At 39.8% G+C, this 21,529-nt stretch overlaps 1 protein-coding gene and 1 pseudogene across 2 annotated transcripts in view; both read right to left on the bottom strand.

Annotated features, from left to right (window-relative positions):
• Window positions 1-5,573: 5,573 nt before the first annotated feature.
• Window positions 5,574-21,529, bottom strand: part of LOC117037429 (zinc finger protein 709-like) — a 46,390-nt gene continuing 30,434 nt past the window's right edge. For both annotated transcript variants that reach the window (XM_033133404.1, XM_033133402.1), the window contains exons 2-4: window positions 8,545-8,671; window positions 8,282-8,342; window positions 5,574-7,883 (exon numbers count right to left, since the gene is read on the bottom strand). In XM_033133404.1, the coding sequence (XP_032989295.1) occupies window positions 6,128-7,883; window positions 8,282-8,342; window positions 8,545-8,671 (1,944 nt within the window). In that variant the 3' untranslated portion in view covers window positions 5,574-6,127. The remainder of the gene's footprint in view (window positions 7,884-8,281; window positions 8,343-8,544; window positions 8,672-21,529) is intronic.
• LOC117037431 (60S ribosomal protein L9-like) lies at window positions 10,700-11,277 on the bottom strand (annotated as a pseudogene).

Genomic DNA, 21,529 nt, shown 5'->3' with positions numbered 1-21,529 from the left:
GCTGGAAATGGTCCCAGGACTGCCGTGGAAAGACATAATGCTAACGCCCATGAATTAGTTTCCACCTGGAGAAAACTGGGATATGCCGTTGTTTCAGAACCACATTACTTCCAGAGGTCTGTCTGAGGAGTCTGATTTAAACCCACAGACAGACCTGGGAGCTCTCTCACTTCACTCTTCCTTATGTGCATGAGATGAGGAAGGTGCAACCCTAGAGGGTGTTTTCTGTTAAGATAGAGCTGCAAGAAAGGCCTGATGGGACTGAGTCCTTCTTCGCAGTCTTTTAATTCTTCCCAAGAAGGATCCTACGGTTGTGGAAAGGAGAGTGGAACACATAAAAATCAAGGTTCAGGGGCAGCCCAGTGGCTCAGGTGGTTGGAGCACTGTGTTCCTAACACCTAGGTAGCCATTGGATTCCCACATGTGCCAGTGAGCTGCGCCCTCTACAGCTAGATTTGTGAACAACGGCTTGACTTGGAGTTGTGGGAGAAAGGGGGGGGGGAATCAAGGTTCAGCAGAGCTTACTTAACATTCTCCTGGAACAAAGAACATTTTTGCTTGTTTTCTGTTATTGTGAATATAGATACATATTGTTTTAAGTATACGTAGTTGTGAGTTTTCACAAATGCATAGTAACGCTACCACCAAAAGATGGAGAACACTCCATAACCTCAAAAGAATACTCTTGTGGTGCCCATTTCTGCCAAACCCCTCCAATGCATACATCATGCCGACGTAAGAACATCCAAACCTGCTGAGAATTTTACAAGCGTTTATGAGCCAAACTGATGTCAATGGTGTGAAGCAAGATCCCAAATGTTCAGGAGAATGACTGTCTCGCAGTTTCTTTTATGCACTTGAAATTAAGGAGGGAATGTAAAGAAGATTACATGGAGTGGGAGAAAGCAAAGTGGGGACTGAATTACAGTATAGTTAACAAGATTACATGCTGTCATGAGGGGGTTAAGCTTAGTTCAAAGGTGTGTTAACCTAGATGCACAGAAACAATGGACAAGGCTTGCTTAAGGCAAAGATAAACCTTTTACCAAAAGTTACCTGCCTGGGGAGTGACTACTCACCATGACCTTCCCAGTTAGGGATTTATGATCAGATCATGCTGAGAGGTTATTTGCTATAGAACCCGTTTTCTTCCAAAGTCAGCACTAAAAAAAATAAAAAATAAAAAATAAAATAAATGGACGTGATTGCATCTCCTTTGCTCCTTAAAACTCAGGGCAGTTACTTTCCATTGCCCTTCTTCTGTAACATGTGCTGGAAATCCAAGCATATGTGAACAGGAAATGGGCCATGGGGATTTGTGGATCTTTGAAACAAAAAGCTTCCAGCTACTTCTACTATAAAAAGACATTCACATTTCCCTTATCTCCTCTTACAGAAAATTAGGATAGTACTAAAAATGATACAATCTGTCTGCAGCTCACCTCAATTATTCCTTGGATGATTACTTTCTAAATACTCATTGCTCTTTTTGGGGTTTCCACTGAGAAGTCACACTGGACATGCATAGTTTTCACCCTACTCAGAGCACAAACTCAGGATGGGTTAGAATGGTGCAGATGAACGTAACTTGCTCTAATTGGGAGGAACTCTGTGGTTAATGGGGTATACACTCTATGGCACCAGTCTGAATGGCAGCACAAAAAAGGCCGACTACGTTAAAATTTAACATATGTAAGTGTATATGTCGCGTCCAGCATGACGAGGGTTGTGGGGAGCGAGGAGGGTGGCGCAGGGTTAAGAAAAGACAGTAGCCATGTGTGGGGACAGAGCCCCAAAAAGCAGTTTCCAGGCTCTCGGCCTCACATAGAAAGGTGCTGGCTCGGGTAGTACATAGCCATCAGCTGTGGCTGGTTGGCCGTCAGCTGTAACCATTGAGCCATTGGCCACTGATATAACTGCCGTGGCTAGGCTAGCAAAAAATGGGGGCTAGCAAGAAGATGGTGGCTGAGCCTGCAAGCGGCGCAGTGAGGGTTGAGAATTGTGTGCTCCTGTTTCCTGTTTCTCCAACCCAGCCGCCAGAGAGAGTATAGTAGTATGACTCCCTTACCTATGGCTCCGTGGGTGTTCCTTTTTGGCCTAGCCATATCCTGCGTTCTTATGTGGGGAGTGGGAGCAGAGACCCCGCCGGACGCCCCGCATGACACATGGCGTAGTTGGCAGGATCCCCCGCACGACAAATGGCGCAGCGAGCAGGGTATGGTGCCGGCCAAAGCTCTCCGAAAGGCATGGAGCAGTTTGTGTGTATGAACACTCAGTCTCAGGAAGACCAGGAGGAGCAGCTGCTGGAGAGCTGGACCCCGTGGAGGGGTGGAAAGACATGGACGGTTCCCCAACCAGCATAGGCTGGAGAAAGCGAAGTTTGTTGTGGCCCTGTGAGCTGGGAAGTGCTTGCTGAGGCAGCCCGGATGCAGGACTTGTAGTCCCAGGAGGAAACGCTTGCTAAGTCCTCCGTGGGAGATAAGGGTGAGGTCAAGGTCATCCCTCACCCCCAGGACAGCCCTGGCAAACGACTATGGACTATGGGGAATTGCCTTCCATCCTTAATTTAATGGACCGCTTGACTATTTGGGAACGTACCACCATGTAGTGGAACTGGCAGATGTTTGCTTTTGTGTCTTGACCGGTCACCATTGAGAATATGTAAGCACTTTGACTGTGAGTCGCTGTTGTTCCAGCACGGTACCCTGAGAGGCCCAGAGAGAGTGGCAGTGCCCTGAGAGCCCTGGCTGTGTCCAGGAAGTCTGGCTGTGTCCAGAGAGAGTGGCAGTGCCCTGAGAGGCCCTGGCTGTGCCCGGGGAGACTAGTGGTACCCTAAGAAGTCCAGGAAGTCTGGCTGTGCCCAGAAGTACTGGTGGTGCCCTGAGAAACCCTGGCTGTGACCAGAGAGCTTGGCTGTGTCCAGGAAATGTCCAGGAAATAGCATTCACCTCCAGGCTCCTCGCACAGGGCCCCTCGCGGAAGACGCTTGTCACGTAGATTGTGAGGCGAGAGCCTGTAGGGGTGGAGTGTGGGGACAGAGCCCCAAAAAGCAGTTTCCAGGCTCTCGGCCTCACATAGAAAGGTGCTGGCTCAGGTAGTAAATGGCCGTCGACTGTGATCAAATGGCCATCAGCTGTGGCTAGTTGGCCATCAGCTGTAACCAGTGAGCCATTGGCCACTGATATAACTGCCGTGGCTAGGCTAGCAAAAAGTGGGGGCTAGCAAGAAGATGGTGGCTGAGCCTGCAAGCGGCGCAGTGAGGGTTGAGAATTGTGTGCTCCTGTTTCCTGTTTCTCCAAACCAGCCGCCAGAGAGAGTATAAGTGGTATGACTCCCTTACCTATGGCTCCGTGGGTGTTTATTTTTGGCCTAGCCATGTCCTGCGTTCTTGTGTGGGGAGCGGGAGCAGAGACCCCGCCGGACGCCCCGCATGACACCATGAATAGAGTTTAGGTGTGGGGGGCCAAATAGCTGGCAGCCTCAAAGACTGGGCTGTGGTACCTAATTGGGCCAACACATTAGCTGTTATTAGTTAGGTGGGGAAGCAAAGGAGATAAAGCTTGTCAATCTCAAGATCTGTGAATTCCATACACTATAATAGGAAACTGATTCAAGCCAATCACCCTTTCCTGCAGGCAGCTGAACCGTAAGTCTCAGGACATTTGTACTTCCCCAAGGGACAAAACCTTTATGCATATGAATAGATGGAGAGCATATCATTGAATCTCTTCCCCTGCAGGTTGTGGGAAGGAATGCAGCCACAGAGGCAGAGGCTTTACTTAGCCTGGGAAGGGGGGGGGCTGTGCCCACCTATACGAACCCCATGGGGTCCCCTGTTGGTCCCCACTCTACTGCGCCTGGCTTGAGTTGTCCCCCTCGTGGGGAATCTTACTCGTCATTGGCTGACCAGCCATCTTTTTGGGGCCAAACAGGGAGACATAAGGTGCAAACACAAAGGTGAAGCAAAGTCCCTGAAAGGATCCATCTCACAGACTCTCCTTTCTTTGGGGGCAGGTACAAGGAGACAAACGGGTAGGCTGCTGTGTGGCCACATGTATATATTTAAAATCCTCTCAAATAATGTTAAACACAAAAAAACCCACAAATATCTGTGGCTTAAGTCAGTGGGAGTTCTCAAGTCCCCGATCCCCAGGTTCAAATTCAAGGTCACATATTATATATAGAAAAGACTTAACAACTGGAAAGATGCACCATGTGTTTATCGCTGTCTTTTTTGGGGAATCCTTACAGTCAATCACAGGAAAGGAGGACTTCTGGTATTCCTGTTTTCTGGTCATGAGAGGGGCACCCTTTAAATTACAAGATACAACAAGTAGGAAAGTAGAAGGAGTTCAATTTCCATTGGGTGTCACTATTGGAACAACTTTATTAAAATCTTTTAGTGGTGGTGACCCCTTTGGCCCCATCCTTTTCTATCGCAGTTCTGGATGTTGTGACCTGTCACCACCCATCTGGAACAAACCCAAATCCCTAGCCTTCCTGGTAGGAGCTGGAGATTGGGAGCCTATAAAATTGCCACTCCCAATTAAGATGGAACACCTCTGTGGGACTGAAAGTGGAAATAATCGCACTGTACATACTGAGGGGCCAATGTTGGTCTCTAAAAGGGGGGAGAGTCACCCAGGTTGGTTGACACCAGCAACATGAGAAGATAACAGCACAGCGATGCAGTTACAACACTTGGCCACCTTGGAGCTGCTGACCCACAACCACCCATAATAAAGTTTCACATGGAGCAGTCAGTGGACAGAGGCAAAGCTGTAAAATGCAGATACTCACTACCGCTGGCCTTACTCTGTGCCTATGGGGCTTCTCCCCGATCCCAGAGCAGCAACGCGAGAAAGCTGCTGGAACCGCATAGCGTCACCTGCAACTGTATACTGGTATGGGGGTGGGGGGGGGGAGACGGTGAGTGCTGTAAGCCCTAGAGGGGCTGCACCCAAAATGCCACCAGGTGAGGGTACTAGCCTGGCAATTCAAGCTCTCTATCTTAATATTGGTAATTTAGAATACGGAACCAAAAAGGGAATAGATTCTGGAAAATCTAGCTCCTAACATTACCCACAGGGGTGATATTTCCAGCTCTCTCTCACTTTTTTTTTTTTTTGCCTATCACAGGGCTCTTCTTAAAAGATATTCACCAATGTCAGTCAGAAGAAAACAAAAACCAAAGACCCAAATATGAAAATAGTAATTCACATGAAACTAAAATCTTTCAAAAACGTGATATACTCAAACATTTATTCCAACTGTTTATTAGGATGGAAAATGGAAAAAGTATCTAATACCCATCACTCCACAAAAGGAGCTTTGTCAGTAAGAAAGGGAGAAAATATATAAAGGAATAGGGACATCTAGGAACTGTCACAAAACCAGTAGGAAAATCCCAACAAATATTTTCAATGGCCACTTAACACAAAACAAATAAAACATCATAAAAAAAAATTAAGCCTAATTCATATTGGAAATAAACTTGAATTCACCCATGGATCTAACAGGCTTCAAAACATAAAGAGACAAATTTAAAAAGAGATTAAAAAAATGTAGAGAGACAATATTAGTAACTGATTTAATGAAAAATCACTACCTATTTATGTTATGCCATTGTTGAAAGACAACTTGCAGGATTATTTCACCTCAATAATTTATTTCTAAAATTAATTATAATTAATGTTGAACACAAAGAGTTTGAAATGCACAGGTCCACTTTTCCATGGAATTTAAAACATGGACCAGTGCAGTTTCAAACTTGTACTGTCCAAGGGTCAAACTGTATTTTTGATCTTCAGCTTGGTATTCATTTACGCAGAGGACTGGCTTAAGTTATACACAAATTTTCGACTGTGTGGGCAGTAGGTACCTCTAACCCCTGCATTTTTCAAGGGTCTATTGTGGTAAAAACTCCATGTCCAATGATGCACTTAAAGAAAGAAACCTGGTAAACACAATTAACTTACAATTTTAATAACAACCTTTAATCTTGAAAGTTTTCTAGAACATTGTAACTACATTAACTTATGTCAATCTTTCTCGTATTATATACATTCTTAGTTTTCTGTGGGAGTCTTCACATGTAAGGATGTGAGCCAACTGAAGTCTTTGCACACTATTTACATTCATGAGTTTTTATCCAGTGAGTCCTTTCATGCCTTCGAAAAGAATAGGGATGACTGAAGGCTTTCCCACATTCTTCACATTTATATGGTTTTTCTGTAGTGTGCACTCTCATCATGTGTATTCGAAAAATTTTGTTACAAACGAAGGCTTTTCCACATTCCTTACATTCATAGGGTTTTTCTCCAGTGTGAGTCCTTTCGTGTCTTTGTAAGGAACTGTGATCTCTGTAGGCTTTACCACATTGTTTACAGTCATAGGGTTTCTCTCCAGTGTGAGTCCTCTCATGTCTTTGATACAAACTAAGGCAGGTGAATGCTTTCCCACATTCCTGACATTGATAAGGTGTGTTTCCAGTATGCATTTTCATGTGTCTTTGAATGGTGGTGCGACAAATGAAGGCTTTACCACAATGTTTACATTCATAGGGTTTCTCTCCTGTGTGAGTCCTCTCGTGTGTTTGTAAGGAACGATAATATCTAAAGGCTTTTCCACACTCCTTACATTTGTAGGGTTTCTCTGCAGTATGAGTTCTTTCATGTATTCGCAGGTTACTAGGAGTACTGAATACTTTACTACATTTTTCACATTCATAGGGTTTCTCTCCAGTGTGAGATTTTTTATGTATTTTTAAGAAACTGTTACATCTGAATGCATTTCCACATTCCTTACATTCATACGGTTTCTCTCCTGTGTGTATCCTTTCATGTATTTGTAAGGAACTATAATATCTCAAGGCTTTTCCACATTGCTTACATTCATAGGGTTTCTCTCCTGTGTGTGTCCTTTCATGTGTTTGTAAGGAACTGTAAAATCTGAAAGCTTTCCCACATTCCTTACATTCATAGGGTTTGTCTGCAGTGTGAATTCTTTCATGTTTTCGAAGACAACTGGGAGCACTGAATGCTTTATTACATTTTTTACACTCATAGGGCTTCTCTCCAGTGTGAGACCTTTCATGTATTTGTAAGGAACTGTAATATCTGAAGGCTTTACCACATTCCTTACATTCATAGGGTTTCTCTCCTGTATGAGTCATTTCATGTGGTTGTAAAGAACTGTATGATCTGAAGGACTTTCCACATTCCTTACATTCATAGGGTTTCTCTTCAGTGTGAGTTCTTTCATGTATTTGAAGATGACTGGGATATCTGAAGGCTTTATTACATTTTTTACATTCATAGGGTTTCTCTCCAGGGTGATTTCTTTCATGTCTTTGAAAACTTTTATAATATCGGAAAGCTTTTCCACAGAGTTTACATTGATAGGGCTTCTCTCCTGTGTGGGTTCTTTCACATATTTGAAGTGAAGTTGAAGAAGTAAAGGTTTTCCCACATACCTTACATTTATAAGGAGCATCTACAGTATGTGTGCTCATGTCTCTTTGAGGGCTTTTGAGGCACATAAAGGCTTTCCCACATTCCTCACATTTATACGATTTATCTCCATTGGGATTTCTTTCATGTGTTTCAGAAAACTGAATATAAGTGAAGACTCTCCCACATATGTTACATTTATATGGCTTCTCTCCATATTTCTGATACTCAGAGGGCTTGTGTACAGTGTGACATTTGATGTCCCTATTAAGTGATGATTCAAGTGTGAAGACTTTTCCACACACACTGTGTTCCCATGGTTTTACTCCAGGAAGAGTTTTGTTTTTCAGATTGAGATTTTGAATAAGGCTGATACTTTCTCCACATTGACTACTCTCTTTCCCTTCGCAGAATCTCTCTACCGTATGACATCTATAAAAAACAAAAAGCACAATATTAATGATTTCTTTGTTAATGATTTTATATTTATTAGAATATTCGAATGGCATTTTATGATTTATAGCAAAGTATACGTTTCTGCTTTGTCTAAATTGTTGGACATTGAATACACTGAATTGCTCTGGAAGACAGCTTCAGCCTTGCTATTATCAAAACAGTGACATTCACATTTGGCTTCATTAATGTAAACTATTCCATGTAAACTATTTTGCAAACACTGAACATTTATGTCATATATAAGAAAGCAATTTGGTGAAAAATTCCTGAAAGTAATTAATTTGAAGCACAGGTAGTTTTCGTTGATTCTTTTTAAAATTCCATAGCATAACAGGTTTCTCACCTGAGATACTGCTTTCTATTGTGTGACTCACCTTCGTGTTCTCCCCTGGTTTTTGTATTGGTCTTCAATGTCATGATCGTCCCACTTTTTCCCTAAAATGCAGACCAAGAAATATGATTCCAAAGTATTAGAAATTTTATAAAAATCATACATTCTAGTTCTATGATGAGCTGTGACCATGCCTAGTTTATTGACCAATGGCCTCCCTTCCCACATTACACGTTAGAAAAATGTTAATGGGTAAGAAACACTTGTCTTCTAATTGACAAAGTGAAGGTAACTTGTCATCCTTACCTAGTGAGTCCAGGTTCCTGAAGGTTTCCCGCATCACATCTCTGTAGAGTTTCTTCTGTGAAGGGTCCAGCAGAGCCCACTCCTCCAGGGTGAAGGTCACAGCCACATCCTCAAAGGCCACTGAGTCCTAAAACACCACAAATAAGTGTATAGTAAAATTCACAAGACTGACTGCACTGGACATCTATACTCCATTTACAGGAAGGTTACCTATGACTCTCTCATTTCCAAACATGTATCCAATGACTGGTCATTAGAAACTTACACTCTGTCCACAATTACTTCCTCATAAATTTAATACCATCATGAACACATGGCAATTATGTACACATTTTTACCATGATCATACTATATTTTATGTAATTTTTCTAAAGGCAGGGTTCACAGCATGTTGGAACAGACAGAAATGCTATGAGAATGAAACAAACATTATAATTTTAAGATGACCAATTCCATGTGAAAAAATTTTTCATCTTCTCCCTTATTATTTAGAGCACTCCATGAGGCAGAGGGTCAAATCTGCATGAGGTTTCAGTGAATAAATACATACTAAAGACTAAAAGCTTTTTGTTCTATTGCCATCACCAAATATGAGAGTCCAGAAGGCCTATGACAATGCCAGTTTTAGCAAGGTCCAGCTGGCCATATCATCCTAAAGTTCCCCAGGCCATTAAAAGTCATCAGATTCTGCTGGCTGAATGACAATATTCTTATAGACAAGCACTGCTTTTTCCTTGTGGAACATTTATTACAGACTCAGTTCTTCCTTTCTCTATCTGTCCAATATGATGGGCTAGAGAGGTACAGTCAGGAGCACTTGTCTATGAGGATATGTTCTAAGATATGTATCGTTAGGCAATTTCATCAGTGGGGGAACACGTCGAGTATACTTCAACAAACCTATGTGGTATAGCCTATCACACCCAGGCTATATGGTATAGCATGTTACTATACTGGATACTGTAGGCAACTGTAACACAAGGTAAGTATTTGTGTATCTAGATAATACCTCCTTTCTTCTGTCATTTCCAAGTTCCCCCTTGGAGTAAAGAAACATGAGAACTCAGCCCATGAGCATGGCAATCCCTCAGCTGATGACACCACACTCGGCCCCTAGGGTATGAAAAGGTTATTGGTTCCATAACTGAGGTCTCAGGATAGTAAGCAGGCCCCTCAGGAAGGGATGAAATAGCTTAGGAGAGCAAAAAAAGGTGCATGAATTTGCTGGGCTAAGGTGAGGGTTCACACATCAGGGCAGGAGCAAAGAAGGGAGCACTAAGGCTCTCTTATCACCTTGTACAGATGTGGGGCACAGAGGAAGGAGGACGGATGAGGCTTTAAAGTTGTTAGCAGTCAATCATTAAAAACTAAAGTCAGAGATTTCCAGTGTGTGGTCTGGCATTTAATTAACTTAGAATCTGTTATTTCCAACACTACAATAAAAAAGCAAAAAACTTGAAATGAACTTCTCTTTTTAGATTTATCAGCTAATTTAGGTCATATGGCGACCTGGTGTCTTCAAACTTGTGAAAGAGAAAATAAACACGGCATTTTGAAATACAGCCCAAATACTCTGTTCTTAACATGGACTGTACTTAAAAAAAAAAGAAGAAAAAAAAAGGTATATCTCAGAAAGTCTAATGCAAAGAAAAAAGAAGAACAAAAAAGATAACACAATATCTATGAATCCTAGGACAACCTTCTTTAAACAGAAAACTTAAATAAACATCATGAGAATACCTAAAGGAAAAGAAAGGAAAGGAACAGGAGAACCAGTAAAGTAACAGTCATACAGGTTTTCCTAAAACTAATGATAGATGACACAGTCTAGATCCAGGAAGCTCAGAGATCACTAAATATGAAAACAACAAAAATGCACAACCAAGTATCTCATATTCACTGTAGACAAAAATCAAAGACACAAATAATATATTGAAAGAAGCCAAAGGAAAAAAACAACTTAAGTTATAGAGAAACAAAGATTAAGATTAAGTCAGTTCCTATCAGAAATCATACAGGCAAGAAGAGAGTATAATCTTTATAGTTTTATTTTATTTTTTGAATACATGACTTTTATTGTATCTTTAAAATATCACAAATAAGTCTGAGGAATCACTCAACATCTTGGTGTTTCTATAGCTGGACAGCTTAGATCTTATTCATCAGCCTGCTGAACTGTTCCATTTTCAGAAACACAGATACCATCCGAAATTTTTCTGATATCCTTATTTTTAACTGCTGTGGCTTGCTGAATTAAAGCAGCTGAATTTGATACAAGTTCAATATCATTTCCTTCAAGAATTAACTCATCTTTCTGGGCTTGAGATACTGAACAAGTAACACCTGACCTCATCTGAACACTGTGGATGTATTTTTCACCCCCAAAATTTCGAATTTCAACAAAAGAACCCTTCTCCTGATGATGATGTTGATGGGGAAGTGAGCGCACACAGCCCTCATCTTGTAACGGATGCCTAGGGTAACACCCTTGACCGTGTTCTGTACATGACTACAGATAGTGTGGACAGGAGCCAGTTCCATTCTACTTCCCCACCATTTGTCACCCCAGAGCCTCTTCTTTTTCTTTCCAAGGAGACTGAGTTCTACATTGATGTGATTGAAGTCGCCCCACAGGGTGCCTCTGGGGCCCTCCACAATAACTGTGCGTCCCTTCGAAGTGATGTCCACATTTTCTGGAATGTCTACAATCTGATTGCTGAGAATGATCTTCATCCTTGTAGTAGACACGGCAAAAAACAAAACAAAACAACAAAACACTAATTTTTATAGTTTTAAAAGAGAAACACCACTCTCCAATAATTCTGCGTAAAGCAAAATTATCCTTCAAAAATAAAGTAGGGCTTTCTTAGACAAAATTGAGGGAATCTGTTATGACTACACCAACTCTGAAAGACACGTTCAAAAACTCATAAGAAAGAATGTAAATGATGAAGGTGGTGAATTAGAAAAGGAATAAATGAAGGCAAAATACATTTTGTTTCATATCATAATATAACAAATGATATTTTCTTTAAAATAATATAACCAACAATGTATTTAGTAATTATGTGCTTATAAATAAGTAAAATAAATGGCAGCAATGTGACAAGGGACACAGTAGAAGGGACTGGGAATAGTGTGGTATGAGCCACTTGAATAATCAGTGAAGTGATACAGTGTGACTTGACAGAGGAGGTGACTTTGTTGTAAATGTATACTGAAAATTCAATGGCAAGCACCAAAAAAGTTTAAAAATATGTGTAATTGATTGCTAAGAGAGTAGAAAATGAAAGAATCAGGGAAAATGCTCAATTAAACCCTAATAAGGTAGGAAAAGATGGAAGACCAAAGAGAAAGTGAACAAGGGTAACAAACAGAAACGTAAAAACAGTGGTAGATATTAGTCCAACAGAAAACACTGTGGGATATTAAACACATTTTAACAAATTAAAAAGAACAGAAATCATGCAAAATATGTTCTCACACCACACAGACATTAATCTGAAACTCAATAACAGAAAGATAGTTGGAAAACCCAGTATTGGACATTCAACAACACACTTCTAAATAATCCATGGAATCAAAGAAGTCTCAAGAGAAATTAAAAAATTTTTTGAACTACATGAAATAAAAATAAAACTTATCAAAGGCTGTGGGCTGCAAACTAATGCCCAAAGGGAAATTTATACCATTCAATAACTACACTAGGGGAAAAAAAAGATCTATAACCATTAACGTAAGCATCTAACTTAAGAAACAATAAAAAGAACTAATTAAACCCAAAGTAAGCAAAATAAAGGAAATAAAAATTAGAAAAGAAATCAAGGTAATAGTGGGAAATCAATAAAAATAAAAATAAAAAGTTGGTTCCTAAACAAGATTAATAAAATTGATAAACAACTAGTCAACATAACTAAGAAAGCAACTCTGGGTGGTGAACACACTATGTGAGATATAGATAATGGATTACAGAATTGTACACCTGAAATCTATGTAACTTTACTAACAATTGTCGCCCCAATAAACTTTAATTTAAAGAAAAAAAAAAAGAAGCAAGACAGAAATTACAACGGAAGACCATTGTGGGTAACCGCAGCAGTTACCCACGTGTGACGGGTGGACTCTGCAGCCTTATAGTGAAGGGGTCTCTGAGGACACTACTGGGTGTGCCTGTCATATGGCAACTGAAAGAGTCTAGAGCCTTCTATGGTGGGGGTGCCCAATCAAGATGGGGCAGTTTGCAAGTAACGGCATAAATACGTTCAAGTAAAATTTGTAAACAAGAAATATGTTACCTTCTAAACACCCAAAGAATCTACATAATGTGGGTGCTGAGAGGGGACCTTAGCTATTTCTTCATGGTGTCGGGAAGGCTGTGGTCTATCAAAATAATTTTTTAAGAAGGAACCAAGGCATCAAGGCCTCATATTTTGAGCAATGGCCCCTTCACTTTTTGTGAGCCCCTATTTAATATACGAGTGTCCTAAATATCAGAGTGTTCACAATGAAGAATTTCATGAATATCATGTCTGCCATACCTCTTCTCCTGGAGCAAGGCAAACGGGTAAACGCAGCTCAGCTCTTGCCTGCAGAGACTGTGTGGTGTGGCAATGGTGCTGAGGTTCCCTGAGGGGAACCAGGTAAAGGCATGTCATATTGCTTCAGAGGTGAAGGTGAATGGCATATGAGAGGCTGCTGACACAGGCACTGAGCAGACCAGACTTAAATCTATGACAGCAGAATGCGTACCCGTTGCTGAGTGGATGGAGGCAGTAATTTCCATAATGTTGGGGACTGGGTGTAGGAATATTTTTGGTGTGACCACAGCCTCAAGGTTGTGGTAATCCAGTGTGAGGTGGCATTCATTCTTTCCAGGTTTAAGAACAGAGCACATTCAGATGGTCAAAGGAGAAGCAGTGGGAATAATCACTTCTTCCTAAAAGGTTTCTTATAACAATTTTCAATCCCTCTAGGCCCTGTTTAATTTACACCAGGCCATATTAAATAATTTTACTAAGGGCTAAGGACCATGGAGTCTCAGTTCATGAAGCCAATTTGGAAGTAGCAAAGTTATTTTAGTTTAATTTCAATTTATGAATTACTAATTCAGAGCTTTCCTGCTCATTATGGGATATTTTAAGATATGACTATTATGACCATAAGGCAAAGTAAGGCATTCTGATGGTTAAGGCAAAGTACACCGATTTGTCCGCTATATCATATTCAGTAATTCCCTTAAGATCATGGGGACCTTGCCTCAATTTATTGAGATCCCAGATAAAACTGTGATTTAACCTAGCATTGAGTAATTGCATGAAGACTTGTGAATTACTACACTACAGGAAATGGTAACATTAACTCAAAATCAATTTTTAGAGGCTCTAAATCCAAGGCACGCTCTTTTATTTTATTTTTTTGTTATATAAATTTTGAATTTCCAGTTGGGTTTGGTTGAGAATCTTTTTTCAATATACTTTTCCTCTTGTTCCCTCTCTCATGTCCTTTCTATTAAGTATTTCAGGTCACTGAATACTTCAGGGGGCAGGGTATCCTTTCTACCCAGATATTTAGAAACATTTTTCCTTCAGGGGGCCTTAAATCAGGGTTACAGGCCTCTTCCATGGAAATGGCTGCTGTGTAGGATTTAAGAACCCTGGGCTTAAGTCCTGTTAGAACTAACCCCTTTGTTGTGCCCCAGTGAGGCCAGGGGTGTTGTCCCCAGTAGCGCAGAGGGTCAGGATCTGGGCTGCAGTAGAGGCACGGGCAGCAGCAGCAGAGGTACTTAGGTACCGGGGAGCCCTCTGGTATCAGGAGAGTGGACTCAGCCCACCAGGTCTGGGCTGCTTTCCCTGTCTCCTCACTTTCTCTCTTTTATCTGAAATAACTGCTCTTTAAGAAGTGATCATCTGATGGGCATACCTCATTCATTGGGCATGCCCTCACTACTGCTGGGGCCTCATTCACAGCTTCACTCTAAAGACACAAATAGGTTCCAGCCATGACATCAACCCAGGACAATGTTAAGTAGTACACCATTTCAGTATTTCTGCTCCCACAGGTAGATCCAACCCTGTCACATTGGGAATGCCATAGCCCACAGCACAGCCTCCCCTAAGCCACTTCAGTGCCTACACAACCAGTGGCTGACCTCAACCCATACCAAAGCACCTCCCAAGAGCCTCCAGAACAGGCACACCCAATGGCTGGCCTTGGCACACACCAGAGTACCTCCCAAACGGCTGAAAACCCTGAGCACCTGGCAGCCATCCTCAACACAGACCAGAGCCCCATCTAAGCAGCTCCATATCAACACACCCAACATGTGGCCTTGGCCAGCACTGGAGCCCCTCAAAAGCGGCTCCTGCTCAATGGGGCCAGTTCCCACACACCAGATGGTCTGTAGCAGTCACAGTTTGTCCTCACAGCCAGTCGGCCTGAGGGACAACCACATCCATAGTTTTGACCATAGCTATTACCGCCCAACTACAAGAGGGTGTATGCAACCCACACAAGAGATATCCCTGAAACACTATACTTTGGTGACTTTTGGAGGGACTGCACCACCAGAACACCTACTATGTTTCCCAGAAAATAAGACTTAGCCGGACCATCAGCTTTAATGTGTCTTTTGGAGCAAAAATTAATATAAGACCCGATCTTATTTTACTATAAGACCAGGTATAATGTAATATAATATAATATAATACAATATAATATAATATAATATAATATAATATAATATAATATATAATATAATGCAATACAATATAATACCGGGTCTTATATTAATTATTGTTCCAAAAGGTGCACTAAAGCTGATGGTCTGGCTAGGCCTTATTTTCAGGGAAACACGGTACATAAGGCCACATTTTTAAGACTAGCTGATGTGCCTACTACATAGAAACAAACACAGAGAGGTAGGCAAAAGAGGATTATATTCCAAATGAAAGAACAGGCCAAAACCCCAGCAAAAGAACTAAATGAAACAGAAACAAGTGATCTACCAGATAAAGAGTTGAAAGCAATGATTATAAAGATTTTCAATGATATTGGGGAAAAAAATAGATAAACTCAGAGAGGATGCCAATAAAAAGATTTTTTTTTTAGAAAAAAATATATAAAAGAACTTATCAGAATTGAAGAATGAAATAACTGAAATAAAAAAAATACATTAGAGGGAATCAACAGCAGATTAGATACTGCAGAAAAAATGAATCAGTGGACTGGAAAACAGGTAGTAGAAATCCCCAACTGGAACAGCAAAAGGAAAAAAGCATTTAAAAAAATAAGGATAGTTTAAGGGACCTGTGGGGCATTAAGTGTACTACCATTATCATCATAGGGATCCCATAAGAAGAAAAGAAAGGGACAGAAAACCTATGTGAATAAATGATGGCTGAAAACTTCCCTAACCTGGTAAAGGAAACTGACATCCAAATCAGGAAGCACAAAAGGTTCCACATGAGAAGAACCCAAAGAGATCCACAAGACACATAATTAAAATGACAATGGTTAAAGACAAAAAAGAATCTTAAAAGTAGCAAGAGAAAAGTAGTTAGTTACATACAAGGGACTGTCAGCTGATTTTTCAACACAAACTTTGCAGGCCAGAAGGGAATGGCTCAACATAATCAAAGTAATAAAAGGGAAACTTACCGTGAACAACATTCTACCCAGCAAGGTTATCATTCAGAATTAAAGGAGATAAAGAGTTTCCCAGACAAGCAAAAACTTAAAAAGTTCATCACCACTACATCAGCTGTAAAAGAAATGCTAAAGAGACTTCTATAAGCAAAAAAATAAAAGGACAGAACTAAAAATAAGAAAATATTAAAAAGGTCAATGGTGGGGGCTGGCCCGGTGGCTCAGGTGGTTGGAGCTCCATGCTCCTAATGCCGAAGGCTGCCGGTTCGATTCCCACATGGGCCAGTGGGCTCTCAACCACAAGGCTGCCAGTGCAACTCCTGCCAGGGATGGAAGGCTGCGCCCCCTGCAACTAGCAACGGCAACTGGACCTGGAGCTGAGCTGCGCCTTCCACAACTAAGACTGAAAGGACAACAATTTGACTTGGAAAAAAGTCCTGGAAGTACACACTGTTCCCCAATAAAGTCCTGTTCCCCTTCCCCAATAAAATCTTAAAAAAAAAAAAAAGTCAATGGTAAAGGCAAGCATATAGTAAAAGTAGATCAACTAATTATAAAGCTAGTATGAAGGTTAAAAGACAATAGTAAAATCATATGTACCTTAAATAATTAATTAAGGACATACACACACACACAAAGATGCAAAACATAATGTCAAAAATAAAATATATGGGGGAATGAATAAAGTATGTAGTGCTTTTAGAATATGTTGAACTTAACAGACCGTCAACTTAAAATAGACTATAAACACAGGTTATATGTGAGGTTCATGATAACCACAAACCAAAAATCTGTAACAGGTACCCCCCAAAATAATGAGAAATGCATCCAAACATAACACTAAAGAAAGTCACCAATGCACGAGAAGAAAGGAACAGAGAAGAACTGCAAAAATAATCGAAAACAGTTAATAAAACGGCAATAAGTCCATACCCATCAATAATTACTTTAAATGTAAAAGGCCTAAATTCTCCAATCAAAAGACAGATTCACTGAACAGATAAAAACAGCCACATATATTGGCTTACAAAGAATTACTTCAGATCTAAAGGCACGCACAGACTGAAATTGAAGGGACGGAAAAAGATATTTCATGCAAATACTGAAAAGAAAGCTGGTGTAGGAACAATTACATCAAACAAAATAGACTTTCAAACAGTCTCTAATAAGAGCCAAAGAAGGGCATTACATAATGATAATAGAGTCAATCCAATAAAAAGATGTAACAGTTGTAAACATTTACTCACCCAACACATCAATGCCTAAATACATAAAGCAAAAATTACAGTCATAAAGGTAGAGATTGATAGTATAACAATAGTAGTAGGGGACTTTAACAACCCACTTATATAAATGCACACATCATCCCAACAGACAACCAACAAGGAAACATTGGCCTTAAAAGACACATTAGACCAGATGGACTTAATAAATATTTACAGAAACATCCCATCCAAATATAACAGAACATACATTCTTTTTCAAGTGCACATGGAACATCCTCCAGGATAGGTCACGTGTTACACCACAAAACGAGTCTCAATATATTTAAATTGAAGCCATATCAAGTGTCTTTTCTGACCACAATAGTATGAAACTAGAAATCAATTAAAAGAAAAAACACAAACACATGGAGGCGAAACTATATTCCACTAAATAATCAAGAGGATAACAAAGAAACATAAATAAATATCAGAAACAAATGAAAATGAAAACACAGTATTCCAAAATCTATGTGACAAAGCAAAAGCAATTGTAAGAGGAAAGTTTACAGTGATTCAGGCCTACCTCAAGAAACAAAATTAAAATTTCAAATAAACTACCTAAACTTACACTGAAAAGGATTATAATAAAAAGAACAAACAAAACCCAAAGTTAGTAGCAGGAAATAAAGATCAGAGTGGAAATACATGAAGTAGAGCCAAAAAAAAAAAAAAAAAAAAAAAAGAAATAGAAATGATCAATGAAACTAAGACTGCTTCATTGAAAAGATAAAGTTAATAAACATTTAGCCAAACTCATCAAGAAAAAAAAAAGCCCAAATAAAATCAGAAATGAAAGAAAAGATACAACCAATATCACAGAATTAAAAATAATCATAGGTGAATACTATGAACTACCATACACCAACAAACTGGACAACCAAGATCAAATGGATAAAATTCCTAGAAACATTCCCCTTTCCAAGACTAAATCAGGAAGAAACAGAAAATCTGAACAAACTGATAACTAGTAACAAAATTTAATCAGTAATGAAAGAAACCCCAACAAACTTAATAGATATTTACAGAAAAGTCCAGGACCTAACAGATTCCCTGATGAATTCTACCAAACACTTAAAGAATTATTACCTATACTTTTCAAAGTATTCCAAAAACTCGAAGAGAAAGAAACATTTCTAACTCATTCTACAAGGCTAGCATTACCCTGATACAAAAACCACACAAAGACACTATAAAAAAAGTTATAGATTACTATCCCTGATTAACATCGGTGTAAAAATCCTCAAGAAATGTTAGCATACTGAATTCAACAATACATTAAAAGGATAATATACCATGATCAAGTAAAATTTATTCCAGAGATACAAAAATGTTTCAATATCCACAAATCAATCAACAAAACACACCACAATAGCAGAACAAAGGATAAAAATCACATGATCATCTCAATAGATGCAAAAAACGCATTTGACAAAATACAACATCCATTCATGATTTTAAAAAAAAAAAACCTCTCAACAAAATGAAGCTAGACAGAACATCCAGCAATATAATAAAGGCCATATATGAAAACCCACAGCTAACATACTCAACGGTAAACAGCTGAGCTTTTCCCCTAATATCGGGAACAAGACATGATGCCTACTATCACTACTTTTGTAAGATTTATTTTTAATTATAGCTGAAATACATTATATTCATTTCAGGTGTACAACATAGTGATTCAACGTTTATATACCTTAAAAATTGATCACAATAAGTCTAGTAACAATCTGTCACCACACAGTCATTACAATATTATTGACTCTATTCCCTATGCTGTATATTACATTCCCATGACTTATTTTATAACTAGAAGTTTGTACTTCTTAATCCCCTTCCGTTTTTCTGCCCATCCCCTAGCCTCCTCCTTTGGCAACCATCAGTATGTTCTCTATTTGAGGTCTGACCATTATATTCACGAACTTGTTACAATGATGTTGCTAAGCTTTTTTTGATATCAGAGGGATTATTCATTATGAATAGTATCAGCTGGACAAACAGTTAACCAAGTTTACTATTTGGAAGTGCTGAAAAGGCTGTGTGAAAAATTTAGATGAAAACGACCTGAACTTTTTGTCAACAATTCATGGCTCTTGCATCACGACATTGCACCAGCGCACACGGCACTGTCTGTGAGAGTTTTAGTCAGTAAACAAATAACTGTATTGGAACACCCTCCCTACTCACCTGATCTGGACCCCAATGACTTCTTTCTTTACCCAAAGATAAAAGAAATACTGAAATGAAGACATTTTGATAACATTCAGGACATCAAAGGTAATAACGACGACAGCTCCGATGGCCATTCCAGAAAGAGTTCCAAAATTGGTTTGAAGGGTGGACTAGGCGCTGACATCAGTGCATAGCTTCCCAAGGGGAATACTTCGAAGGTGACCACAGTGACATTCAGCAATGAGGTATGTAGCCCTTTTTCTAGAATGAGTTTGCGAACTTAATTGTCCGACCTTGTATCTAGCACCTCACACCTGCCAAAATAGCTATTATCAAAAAGTATGTAACAAATCTTGGCAAGGATATAGAGAAAAGGGAATCTTCATGCACTGTTGGTGGGATTGTAAATTGGTGCAGCCACTATGGAAAACAGTATGGAGGTTCCTCAAAAAATTAAAATTGGAACTATCATTCGAACCAGCAATTCCACTTTTGGGTATTTACCCAAACACAACAAAAACACTAATTCAAAAAGATATATACAGCCCTATGTTAACTGCAGTGTTATGTACAATAAAAGATGTGATATATACATAAACATATATATACAGACAATGGAATATTACTCAGCCATAATAAAGAATGAAATCTTGTCATTTGCAACAACATGGATGGAGCCAGAGACTTTATGCTAAGTAAACAGTCTGACAAGAAAAGACAAATATCGCATGATTACACTTATATGAGTATGTGGAATCTAAAGAAACAAAACAAACAACAACAAAAGAAACAGACTCACAGAACAGAGAACTAATAGTTACCAGAAAAAAAGGGGGGGGAGGGTTTAGGGGGATGGGTGAAAAAGGTGAAAAGGAATAAGAGGTCCAGACTTCCACTTATAAATAAGTCACCAGGTTATAATTTTACAGCATAGGGAAAATCAGTCAATAATATCGTAATAATTTTCTATGGTGACGGTTACTATATTTATTTTGGTGATCACATTGTAAAATATATAAATGTAAAATCACTATGTTGTACACCTGAATCTAATATAAATATCATGTCAACCATACTTTACTAAAAAATAAAAAAATTTTTAAACTGAGAGAAAACAAAACAAAACAGCTCTTTAAGGAGTAACCATCTGATGGGTTCACCTCACTCACAGGGTATAATCATCCTAATACACCTCCAAGACCCACCCTACTACCAAGGAGAACTCAGCCTAGTTACAATTTCACTCTAAACACACAGAGAGGCTCCAACCAAGACATGGATCCAAAACCACTGTAAGGAAGGCCCCATTCCCTAAAACTGTCAACTCAGAGTCCTCTGTATACAGACCCCAGGCTGGGTGTGTCCACGATACAGCGCAGAGCAGCACAGCCCACAGGAGGGCTCCCCAGGGAGCAGCAGCTCCCAGTGCAGGAGCCTCCAGGCTTCTCATCAGCCTGACAGGTAAGAAGCAGGAGGGGGAGTGGGAAGGGTGGGGCTTAAGGTGTCAGTAAACAAACATCAAATACCAGAGTGCCCATTACAAGAACAAACATGGGAAAGAAAAGTAGGCATTCACACTGTCTTTTATGTAAAGAAACACTAATGGCATGATCTAGAAGAGATTAAAAACTATTGTTTTGAGGGTGGCTATACTTAGAGTACTAGAGTGGACCAGGATATGTAGGCAGGAAGTCTTCTTAAGTTAGATTCCTGTCTGAGAGACCTTAAAACGCACTACTTATTTAAAATAAGGGGGGGAGGGCAGTTGGCTCAGTTGGTTAGAGTGCAGTGCTCATAACACCAAGGTCACCAGTTCGATTCCCACATGGTTCCAGCGAGCTGCGCCCTCCACCACTAGATTGAAAAAACAAAAACAGCTCCTCTTGACTAGGAGCTGATGGGTC

This window comes from Rhinolophus ferrumequinum, chromosome 18, assembly GCF_004115265.2.
Source record: "Rhinolophus ferrumequinum isolate MPI-CBG mRhiFer1 chromosome 18, mRhiFer1_v1.p, whole genome shotgun sequence".
NCBI lineage: Eukaryota > Metazoa > Chordata > Mammalia > Chiroptera > Rhinolophidae > Rhinolophus > Rhinolophus ferrumequinum.
Note: the sequence above shows the minus strand (reverse complement) of the source record. Positions and strands in the feature narration are given on the sequence as shown.